Source organism: Peromyscus californicus, unplaced genomic scaffold (assembly GCF_007827085.1).
Source record: "Peromyscus californicus insignis strain IS unplaced genomic scaffold, ASM782708v3 Scaffold_4__1_contigs__length_199733344, whole genome shotgun sequence".
Lineage (NCBI taxonomy): Eukaryota > Metazoa > Chordata > Mammalia > Rodentia > Cricetidae > Peromyscus > Peromyscus californicus.
In genome coordinates, this window is record NW_026294562.1 from 64,978,668 (window position 1) to 64,990,770 (window position 12,103).

Below are 12,103 nucleotides of genomic sequence, written 5' to 3' on the forward strand. Positions count from 1 at the left end.
CAGTTATTAAGGGAGAAGCAAGCTGGGCCGCATCAGTGCGGTGTCAATTCTTCATGTGACATGTGATCACGCTCGCTCAGCTGAGAGCAAGCATCACTCTTCTTTGAGTACATACTGCTGAAGGGAAACCAAATGTCACTTTGTCCCCTTTGCATAATTGAGCCTTTTATTATGTCAGAGAAGGGACAGGTAAGTTGTTACTGCTGGGGAGGGGAGCTGAATGCTGAATTAAATGTCAAAGTACTTAGTTATGGCAGATGGAGGAGGAGGCAGGAGGAAGCCACCACTTAGACCTAGGTTTAAGTGGTCTCTGGAGGTGTCCTCCTGGGTGGGTAGAAGGAGGAATGTACAGCTCCCAGCTCCAGGTGTTTTATCAATCTCCATGAGGTAGAGTAGAGTCCTGAAACAGTGCTAGGCCGGTAGGATCCACTGTGGCATCTCAACTGTGATTTTGATTATCTTAGACTGAGTAGGGAGGCCAAAGGTCAGGGTAGCTGGTTTTTTGTTTTGTTTTGTTTAAAAAAGCCCCTGTAGTTTGTGAAAAACTGGGACCCTGGCAGAGAAAGGCAAAGGAGGGTGGTTTCATGCCCTCACAAGAAAGATCCTTTAGGCGGCCCCAGACCCCTGACGGGTTGACTTCCCTAGTTCCTTGGAGACAGCCTGGGCTGTATGTAGAGAGCGAGGACCCGTGACCACACTCTGAAAGGCTGGAGGCAGAGTGTCCCAAAACTAACCGCTCGTCTGCTGCTGATGATGGCCACTCCTAGAATGAGGAAATAACCGCTCATCTGCTGCTGCTGATGGCCGCTCCTAGAATGAGGAAATCTGAGAAACATCTAGAGATAGCTAGCTCCAACATGTCCAGGGCATGCCAAGAAGCAACAAGGACAAGCCCTGAGTTGCAGTGGAGGAGCCCAGGCTGGCACACCTTGAAGAACCATTCCTGCAGCCTCTCTGGGTACCACAGTGAGATGGCATGCGAGCGGCAGGCAAGGCTTTGTCAACTCTTCCATCGCCCTCTCTCCTCACCCCTGCCCACTCTCACCTCAGAAAGTAAGACACAGAGAAAGCAGTGCCTGAAAGGTGCTGAGGCATTGCCTTCAGGGGCCAGGCCCCAATTCCACACTGTACCTCTCCAGATCCCTGAGAGACATTCCTCTGGCAAGCATCACTGCTGAGCCAACCTTTAATATGGGGGATGTGACAGTCAGCTTTATAGCTATGAACATTCTCAAGCACAGTGCTGCTGACAGTCATGTGTCAGCTGCTCTTTGTCCCTATCCTGGGTGTCCCTATTCCCTGTGAGCTCACTCTGAAATAAATGGGGTGGAGGGAGGCATGGCCAAGGTGGTTGGGTTGGAAAGCATGTTCTTCTCATCCCCTTGATTAGACTCCACAAGCCTCATGGTCCTCTTCTTCACCTGCAACTGGGTCATAGAGGACCCATAGCCCTGTCCAGGTCAGTCCCCTGTAGAGATGAAGCCCCAGAGGAAGAACGGCAAAGGGGAACTGTCCATTGATGGCAAACCAGATCCAGTGAGCTCCAAGCTTTATCCAGAAGTCATGGGCAGAGCATGGAGGACATAGTCCATAGAGCAAGAAGTCGCAAGTATATTTGTCCAGGGTTCATGGAGGCAGCAGGCCAGACTCGATTTCCCACTTCAGTGGGCCGAGCAGCTGTGATTCGCCCACACCTCAGGACTTGCCGTTCAAAGGGCGACTTTATTACTAAAAAACCCTTTTCTAGAACAAAACACCACCACCAGATCTCTACACAAGGGGCTTCTCAGTGTAGGGATCCTGTATCAGACTTAAATAACTCCATTGCGCTAATTACATCCTCCGGGATCCAGGGGCATTTTTCGAGAAGAGGGATATGGCTGCCATCCAGGAATTATCTGGCATGATTGGAGAAGAGGAGCTATCCATGTACTTAAAATGGGCATAAAATGAAACATAAAATTAATTTTGCATGTCATAGCCAGCTCCGTCTAGTTGAAACCAACTGGAACAAGTGGATGGGCAGATTTCCTCCTGGGAGCCACATCTATTTACCTGTCACTGGCCCTGCAGTTCAATTCCACATGCTTCCCCCGGGCACGGGAACTAGTTCTCTGCAGCCTGGATGTAAATGTGTACTGTGTTAATTGTCACTCCTCCCCCTAGACACTAATGCTCCATTAAGTCTCTAATTAGCTCCATTCCTCCGTGGCTTTAGAAGTTTGGTGGTGGCGAGATGGGAAGCAGGCAATGTTTCCTCCACCTTGAGGCATCGCAGAGAGCCAGTCCTTCTCGGGGTGGGATGCACTGGTATGGCTCTCAGAGAACTCAGAATGGGCAACGAAGATTCATCTTTGTGAAAAGGAGGCCTGGGGTAATTTGGCCAAATAAATGTAAATCTTGATATGTGAAGTCCCTTTCTTTAGTGGATGAGAGAGCTTGGGAGGTAGAGAGGAGACACCTGAGAACCCAGAGATGCTGACCTGGGCCTCCCAGCAGAAAGACTTTGAGATGCATGTCCCTAATGGTCCTTGCATCCCTGACTTCAGGGAAAGGAGCATAACTGTTGAAGGCAATGAGTCCAGGACCCTGCATTGCTTCATTCTGGTATGTGGTGAGATTCAGGTGTCCCCTCTGGAGGCTGCTCTAAGCTGCGGAGCCCTGCCCTTTACTCTCTCCACTGGAAACCATGTGCCCAGTCGCTCTCTAATTTCTCAGCCTAAGGTCTAAGGAGCCTTCAATAGGGTATGGACTCCTAACCCTCTACCATCTAACTTCTTGGACCACCTACAGATCCACCTGCCTAGATACACCTGTCTACACCCAGCATAGAAGCTGCCTGTCCAAGTCCAGGTGCCCACCTTTTCCAGATCAATTGATTTGCTTTGAGCCAAGGTTCCAGTTGATGGGAAATCTCTGTGGCAGTCCAGGGTCCACAGCTGACAGTCTGTCATGACTAAACCTCAGCACTCTGGGGCAGGATTCCTGCTCCTCTCAACCCAGAGGTGGAGGATTGTCTTCACCATCTGATTTCAGCTTCTCATCCCTCCAGTTCTCTCATGCCCAAGCCCCTCCTCTGACCACAGTCTTACCTGAACTCAATGTGTCACCTTCAGCCTTCGGGACAGCTAGGAGTTTCCTACAGACCACCAGCAGAGACCTATCTGTTCCACATTAGGAGAGCCTCTAGAGCCCTGTGGGGGACTGGGATGAGCTGAGGCTGCTGCATGTGCCTCTCCACTCTCTCCACACCCCTCCCAAATTTCTGTTCTTGAGGGTTGACCTGCAACTGTACTTCCTCCGCTTCCGGGGTCCTCTGCCCCTTCCCCCACATCCTGTTTCCCAGTAAATCTCATTCAAATACCGCTACATTTGTGGCATTAATTAAACATGCCAGTGCCTCCTCAGACCAGCAGATGGTATTTGGCTGGTCACTTCTCAGTGAGTGTTTCTCATCATTACCTCAATGGCAGGCCCTGTTGGGAGTGCCTGAGCCTTGGACCTGAAAACCAAGCAGAAGGTATTGGGAAGACAAGGACCCACCTCCACCATTGCCACCTCAGCTGCTGCCACCAAACTCCCCTAGAAGCTTAGCCCTCCCCCAGCATGGGGATCATCTTGCATGGGGCTCCACAGACACAGTACATGGGACACAGATGTAACTGCTACATGTTACCTGGGGGGTCTCCAGGGAAGGAGAAGAAAGAAACCAGTGTTCAGAGGACAGGGGCTATCTGTGGAGCCCAACTGTGTCCTGGGCCATGTATTGACCCCTTTTAACCATCTTCAAATGATGAAGGGCTTCAGAAAGCCAAACCAGAGCAGTCAGACTCCTGTACATTCCCACCCACTGCACATCCTCACCCAAGAAGATCAATCTGGAGGAAGGGGTCACAGCAGTCACCATGATCAGAGTCCTGGCACCAACTTAGGTAAGAGTAAGAACCATGAGTTAGACAGAAGGCTGGAGGGGCAGGTTCTCTTCTAGAAGGGAATACTTTGAAGAATGGGACCACGGTAAGACCCAGTGGTAGATCCATGGGTCCACCATGCTGTTGCAAAGACAGAAGCCAAGCTCACACTGGAGGCAGATCTCTGAGGCTGTTTCCCAGCCCAGAGTGAGTCCTCTCTCTTCAATCAGTTGTTCAGCTCGGGGTAGTAGCACAAGGCTAAAATTTGATGCCAGGCCCTGAGTGCCTATGGGACCATGGGGTACAGTGACCTCCTGAGAAGATGGTGCCCCTCTGGCTCTCTGCTGAGGTAGAGCCAAAGGAACAGACCCTGTTCTCCTGGAGACAAAACAGTTCAAGTCTTAAGGAAACAGACAAGAATGCAGAGAGCTAGTGAGACTTCTAGCATTTCCCACTGAGGCCAAGTTCAGTCAAGCTTCAGGAAGAAAAGATAATCCAAGTACGATTGCAAACGGCTCACCAGCCTCTGGGAGCTTCAGTTCAGCCTGCTTTTGCAGCTACAGCAAGCTACCTAAAGTCCGGTTACATCTGGGAAAGGGTCTAGGCTGAATCTTGCTTCTATCGTTCACCTCTCTGTCTTGGATCTCAACAGTAACCTAGACTACTGTCCTCTAGTCCCCCAAAAGCACAGCCCTGTGGGGCCTTCTAGGGACTAAGAAGCAGCTTGATGCGTGACCTGTTGCACAGCTCCTAGAGGAAACTCTATCCAGAAGGAAGGGTTATGGCTCCCATTAGGAGTTTATGGCCCTGTTGGCCACCCTGTCTGCAGAGCCCACTAAGGAGCCACACTGTGTATGACCTACAGTGTGTGTAATTATACTTCACTTTGCACATAGTAAGACTTCTCATGCCTCAGCTTCTGTACTGTGCAGCATACAGCCTCCCTCCAAGCCCTTGTGAGGAGGTCAGGAAACCTAGCTCATTGAGCCTGCCACAGGGCTAGGCAGTATGAGGCAAGGCCTTGGGTACAGACAGGACACAGTGCTCCTTCTCCATGCTTTGATTTCCCCTAGAAGGGTGACACTCAGGAAAAAACAAAAAACAGCCTCTACTGCCCTTTCCTAAAGAGAATGATGGTAAAGTGAGGTTTTCCTGTGTTTCCTGGAAGGGCAAGAGCAGGTCCAGAGGCCAAGGTCAGGGTTCTTCCAAGTATCATGACCAAGCCATGGTAGCCAAAGTTTCTGGACACATAGCTAATAACTTGGTTGCTGACACCAACCTGAAGGTCCCCAGGGGTGAAGTCCATCAGTTGATTTGCAAAGACCAGCTTCTGATGGTTGTGGAGTTCACAAGTCACTAGCTATTGCCAGAGAAAGTGGCCCCTTTGATACCTTTCCTATTGGAGGGAAATGAGCTATGGACAAAGGTATTCCTGGACAGCCACACAAGGATCACCAAGGAGCCACCCTCCAGACTGTTCTATCCTGGATCCAGGCTGCAGATGCCTCAGAGAAGCAGAGTCTGGACTGGAACATCATGGAAACAGCCCAGTCTAGACTCTGCAGCACCCAAGTCTCAGATTTATTTGCATCTGGAGCCTATCTATGACTCAGGACATCTCCCCATCTCAAGATCTTCATCTAAGTCCTTTTATCATGTGAGGCAACCTATTCGTGGGTTCTGGGATCTGAATGTGGATATTTTGAAGACTGACATTCTGTCTACATCACTATGGAACCCTGCCCTGGTCAAGATATCTGATGGGCCTCAGGTCATTAGGGTCCTAATCCAGCCAGTTGTTAGCATATAGGAACCAGCCCTGGACCCTCAGCATAGTTCATGGAACAAAGCTAACTGGCCTAAACATGGAGCAGATCCTTCTAGGCAAATGCTTATGTCTAGCCTTCTAGGGTGATATGTGAATAAGATATTGAAGGCCCGGCAGTGTCTCCCTGTACCCTCCAGGTGGCCAGGGGTCCTCTCTTAGACAGGGCTTTTGTATGAATAGCCTGTCCTACCCTTTCCTGTAGCACAGGGGAGCATGGGGAAGAACTAGAAGCACTCAGAGGCTACTATGGGAAGCTGAGGCCAGGGAGGGGTACCTTGCCCAAGGTAAGTTTTAAGAGATGTCTGGATAGGAAACAGGCCTTAGTCAGGCTTACTCTGTAGTTTCCTGAGAACAGGGGGTATACCATAAGACTGAAGGCCAACCTTGTAGAAGGGCTCTCTTTTTCTGTGTCTATCTCGGTTTCTCATTCTCTCAAGGTGTTTCAAGACAATACATGATTCCTTCCTTCAGTTTTAGGTGTCCATAGATGAAAGTATGGGGCCCTTGTAAAAGTGATCAGGGTGAGCAAAAAGGGCTCAGTTGCTGGGTCAAGTGGTCCATGTGTCATCTCGGCTGCATGGTACTCCTCGATGGATGTGCAGGGCAGAACGGGGAAGGCAGTGAACTAGTCCCCTGGAGCTGAGGACACAGGTGCCCAGGTCTGAGATAAAATATCATTGAACTGAGTCAGGCAGTGTACTGAGCTGGGGAGGGTGTGGCTTTCTGTGGTCCTGGAAGGGTTCTTGGCATCTCTGAACCTGGGATCCTTGCTGATGAACGGGGATGAAAATAAAACCTGTTAACCAAATGAGAGAGTGTGAGAAGGAGCACTAAGTGTCCCCAAGGAAGGGCTCTGCCGTCATTATTTTTGATGCCTCCAAGAATGTCTTCACAACCTGTAGAGCTTAGTCCCGAGGGGCATTCTGAGAGAGGGGTGTGGGCACTGCTCTACACCAAGTGTCTCTGAAAGTGACTGAGGCAAGTGTTCAACTTTCGCAGGTGTGTGGTCTGGACGGGTGATGACCGGGTTTTCTTCTTCAACCCGACCATGCAGCTGTCCGTCTGGGAGAAGCCAGTGGACCTGAAGAACCGTGGGGACCTCAAGAGGATCATCGAGGACCCACCCCACAAGCGCAAGCTGGAGGCCTCAGCAAGTAATTAACAGGGGATGCGGTGGCACTGTGGAAGGGCTGCGCTGTGTCTGGGGCAGGGGCAGGAACTGCTGGTCCCGGTTATGCCGCGAAGTGGTTATAATGGAGTCATGTTGAGGACTGCAAACTTACAAATTCAGTTTTCATGGCACATCCCCACTGAAAACTTGACCCTTTCAAGTGGTGGGTTTGGGCTCCTCGTTGTATCCCATGAGGCCATTAGTGCAGGGACAGTGCAAATGGCCACTAGCTGTCTTTGGACACTCATTTTGTGTACATGTTGATCTGCACTGGAGAGCAGATGTGGGCAAATGAGAGTTCATTTCCTTCAACCCTGTGGACCATTCTAACCCCTGGACTATGGAGGTCATTGCTATATATTAATCCAAGTCCACATATAGGGTGGGGCAAGGAGACTTCTGTCCTGTAGAAGGGGTTACTAGGCAAGGAGCTGGCTGCTTCTGACCAGCCTGTGAGTCCTATCTCCCCAAGAGTGCTGGAGAGTACCCAGCATCCCCTGAGAAGCTCCTTTTCAGGAAAGCAGATGCATATTTTATGAATGGTACACAGGGAAACCCTACTCTTTAAGTATGTAGATTAACATAGCATCATTCCAGAGGTGTGCTGGGGACTGAACATGTCTTACAAATGCTAGAAAATGCTAGACGAGTGTTCTGACCACTGAGCTGTACCTCCAGCCTCTTTTTACTTACTGTTTGGAAACAGGGTCTCATTAAGTTGCCTGGGCTGTCCTTGAACTCACACTATAACCCCCAAAGGCTTTGAACTTTCAGTCTCTCAGTCTCAGTTGTCCAAGTGGATGGAATTACAGGCCCACACCAGGCTGGCCTTATCTTCTATTCCGAGAGTGGTTATACACTCTAATAAGCCAGAGTGGTAGGCATGGGAGCCTGACTTTTTTAAGGAAGTTGCTTTGTTTAATCTTAGAAAGTGTGATTTATTTTTATTTCATATTATCTAGAGCTGAACAAGAGGACACCAGCTTACACAGAGCCATTTAGAAGGCTGCATATTAAACCCCTCTTAGCTCTCTTCACAGTCCTTAGGGGCATGGAAGTGGTTACTCTCAGGAAGCTGGACTTAGTCCTAAGTGGACAAGAAACAACAATATAGCATGTCTATTTCATTCAAGCAGAACATTCTCCAGATGGTTTTTCCAGCTGATGACGGGAAAATAAATATGTCCTAGGTGTATATTTTACTGTGAAAAAAAAAAACCCAAAACAAAATTGTTAAAATGTTCCCGTGTTCAGGGACAAGGAGACTGGACTTGTGACTGTATTTTTCCCTTTTGATGAAGTGACATCTGAATTAGAGGGAACATTTTCATCACCAGAGAGTCTTTCCAAGCCCTGCAGATCAGTGGCTCCTGGATCTCTGACTAGAGAAGGTGCACGGGTCAGAAAGAGTGGAAGGATTTCAGATCCTCCAAGAAGCAGTTGGCGTGGTTTTCCCTGGCAATGACTTCATTTGCTCCGTGGATGGTGATGATGCTTTCTGCACCTTTAAGAACAACTTTCTTCCAGAAACCGGCATGCGCTCTTTTGATTTTGCCTCAAGGATTGACAGGAATGAGAAAGAAATGAAGTTACTAAGGGTTGAGTGCACAGTTCTTCTCCTACTTCCGTTGTTTGCACCAGATGGGGAGAGATGGGGAAGTCCCTCCAGAGCCTCTGCAGGGTCACCTGGGAAGGGGGCCAGGGGCATAGGAAAGGAGCCTCAGTCACCCAGGTCATGTAGGTCAGTGCTCCATTTCATGCCACCAAGAGGGATCACTCTTCCTAGGTTCAAATGCAGAGCTGAGTGTCAAGTCTAAAGGACACACCCAGGAAGGTCTGCGTAGCTTAAGGGGACATCAGAACCTAGGACAGTACACCTTTGAGATGTGTGACCACAGGGACATTTTTACCCTTAAGAAAAGACCACAAGACAGCGGGCATTTTCCCACACGTTTCTAAAGGACAGGCAAATGGCCTCCATTTCAGTTTCTGGTCACCAGGTAGACTTGTACTTTGAGACCAGAACTTCTAACTCCATGAGACCTGGCAAGCATCTAGGGTGTTTCTGGAGATTAATTAATGAAAGAGGGGAGAAGTGATGATCTCCAACCCACAACAGCCTCATGGCACCTTCCCATGGCACCATTCTTCACAGGGGATGTGGCCTTGGTATAACAGGCACAGGCAGGTGGCTCTCAGTGGTGACTTTTGTTTTATATTTTGTTCAGCTGTGATCCAGTCTGGATTAGAGTGTACTGATACATGTTTCTTTCTATTCTAAACAACATTTTAGCATTCTGGTTGATCTGTCAATCCCCACTGGTCTCCCAGAGGCAAATAAAATGAATGAACTTTGTACAATGTCAGCCACATTAACTGACATCAGGCAGTGTGTGTGTGTGTGTGTGTGTGTGTGTGTGTGTGTGTGTGTGTGTGTGTGTGTGAAGAGAGAAGGTATGAGTTTGGTGTGGAAGTATGGAAATGTTTATGTGTGTGAGCATGTGTGAGTGTGAGAGAAAAAGAGAATATGTGATACATATGAGGAAATGTGTATGTGTGAATGTGCACTGAGTGCATATGAATTTGTGTAAATGTATATGAGCCTACATGTGTGTATATGTATGTGTGTATATGTATATTGTGTGAATATATGTGTGTATATGAATGTACATGTTTATGTGCATGTGAGTGTATATACCTGTTAATAAATGAGTGTGTGTGCATATGAGTATACATGTATATATTTGTGTGTATGGGAATGTGTGTGTCTGAGTGTGTATGTTTAGGTATGTGTTTGTGTGTGAGTGTATATGAGTATACGTGTGTGTGTATATGAGTGTGCATATATGTATGTGAGTACATATGTGTATATATGTGAACATATTTGTATATGAATATATGTGGTATGTGTGAATATGAGTGTGCATGTATATGTGTTCATGTGTGTGTACATATGAGAGTGCATGTGTGTATGTGTGTTTAATGAATGTATGGTCTGAGTATTCATGCATGTATGTATGTGTGTGTGGTGTATATGTGACTGTGAATGTATATGTGTATATGAATGTATATATGTGTATGTGTATATGTGTTTATGTATATATGAGTGTGCACATGTGTATTTGAGTGTGTGTATATAAATATGTGTGTGAATGCATGTGTGTGTGTGGTGTGTACATTCATGATGTTAGCCAGGGGAGTAGAGCTCAGGATTACTTACTGGGCATGGCTCAAATGCTTATCCTTTGTCATTCAGCAGGGAAGGAGGCAATCGACCTTTTCATTCTCCTGGCCTTGCTGAGGGACCCCAGAGAAGATCCCAGTTACCCTCCAATTACCTTGTAATGCACCCAGATGTTCTATGCTCTGCAGTTTTGCTGCTGAACTACAGTGCAATGAGAAGCAGAGGCCTCGCCCACTCTAGAATTGTGCAAGCTCCTCCCATCAGAGGTGCTCACATTTGTCTCTCCATCAGACTGTCCGTCAAGCCTGTCAGAGGTGTAGTTCTTCCTGTGCTGATCAGCAGCAGCAATGTCTACTCTTACTGGGAATGGGTAGGAATCTCTCTGCCATCTGGCTAGTGTACTGGCAGCTTTATGTCCTTGGAGCCCACCTGCTGTGTCCACAGAGTGCATCCTGTTCCTGCACTGGGAGGTCCTTTCATTGGGAAGTCTAGCAGAGTACAACACTAAACATCAGAGTGCATTACATTAATACCTGGCCATTGAGCGCTTCCTCAGGGTAGAGGAGAGGCAGGAAGTCTGACAGGGTTCATTCCACTCTCTTCCTCCTGTTCTGTCTCCTCCTTGAAGAGACAGGAGGCCTGGGATGGGACAGAAGCAGCAGACATCCTCTTGGCAGAGGATGGAGAGAAATGTTTAACAAGAAGTTTCCATACCTGGCTCCTGACATTCTCACAGCCCTGCAGGATGGCACCACAGGATTTGGGCATGAATTGCTGATGTAATAAGCTGCCAAAAGTTGTCCTACACTGAAACAAAAGACCAGATTTCAGTACCAGAGTGCAGAAGTCCAATGTGAGTATCTTGCGTGCTAGCAAGGCCTGTCCTTTCTGAGGCTCTGAGGAGTATCTGTGTCCTCTTCCTTTCCATCCTTGGTGGCCTTCTGATTTCCTTGGTCCATTTCTCTGTCTTCAAAGCAACTGGGAGCCATCTCTAGCCTTTCTGACATGGGCCCACGATCTTCTTTAGGTACTTTTCTTTATCCAGGGCTACTTACATAGTATAGGACAATTGCCATCACTAGCTAATTACAAAGAAACTCTGAGTCTCCTCTCTGAGTGTCCTAACACATTTCCAGGCTTTAGATGAGGTTGGTGACATTATTGGGAGGCATCTCTGCTTTCCATGATCTATGTTCCTACTTTACAGAGGAAGGGATGCAGAAAGGGGATCTTGCTGAACTCATGAGTCTATCATATCTGGCATCAGGAATTGAAGGCTGGTGGGTCTGACCTGAGGCTGAAGAAGAGCTTGCCTGGTCAGGTCTCACAGGAGAAATCAGGTACAGGTAGGCGTGGCTAACAATCCCTTATTCCCTACCAGGGTGTAATAGAGACAAGCAAGAGCTCACTCAGTTTCAATTGCTGTGCAAATATTTTAGTCATTTATATTCAGGATAAGTGTGGATTCACAGTGACATGCATTTCACTAAGGAGGATATAAAATCATCCTGAGGGTAAACACAGCTGCGACTTGGTGAAAGGGCCACTTCCCAGGCATTGTGTGCCCAGGACAGTATGCACTGGGTCTCCACATCACAAAGGGACCAGGTGGCCACTGAAAAGCAAATGCTGGAACCCTCCCAAAAATGTAAGGGTGTGCTTCATTAGCTCAAGAAGAATTGGGTAGTTGTGGAAGGTTCTGGCTACAGACTCCACCTGCTCAACTCTGTGTGAGGGGCTGAAGCTTACAGTGGAGTTGAGTTCTGAATGGTGTACCTTTTGTATCATCCAGGATTCGGACTGATGTTTGCACAGTGAAGGCGGCAGGTACCTTGTTTTCTAAGGTTCATTCCCACGGCTATATTGGTCAACCTCTGTATGTGACATCAGAGAAGAAGAAGGGGGAGGCCATGGTCTCTTGAGAGAGTCCCACATGGACTTTACCAAGAAGCTGAGGACAGAATGCAGGTAGAGTTTAATATGGACTCCAGCTAGGAAAGGAACAAGTC

At 48.1% G+C, this 12,103-nt stretch overlaps 1 protein-coding gene across 1 annotated transcript in view; it reads left to right on the forward strand.

Annotated features, from left to right (window-relative positions):
• Tcerg1l (transcription elongation regulator 1 like) overlaps nt 1-12,103 on the forward strand; it is a 194,565-nt gene that overhangs the window by 130,138 nt on the left and 52,324 nt on the right. Inside the window, exon 7 of the mRNA XM_052762004.1 lies at nt 6,739-6,893. Coding sequence (XP_052617964.1) covers nt 6,739-6,893 — 155 coding nt within the window. The remainder of the gene's footprint in view (nt 1-6,738; nt 6,894-12,103) is intronic.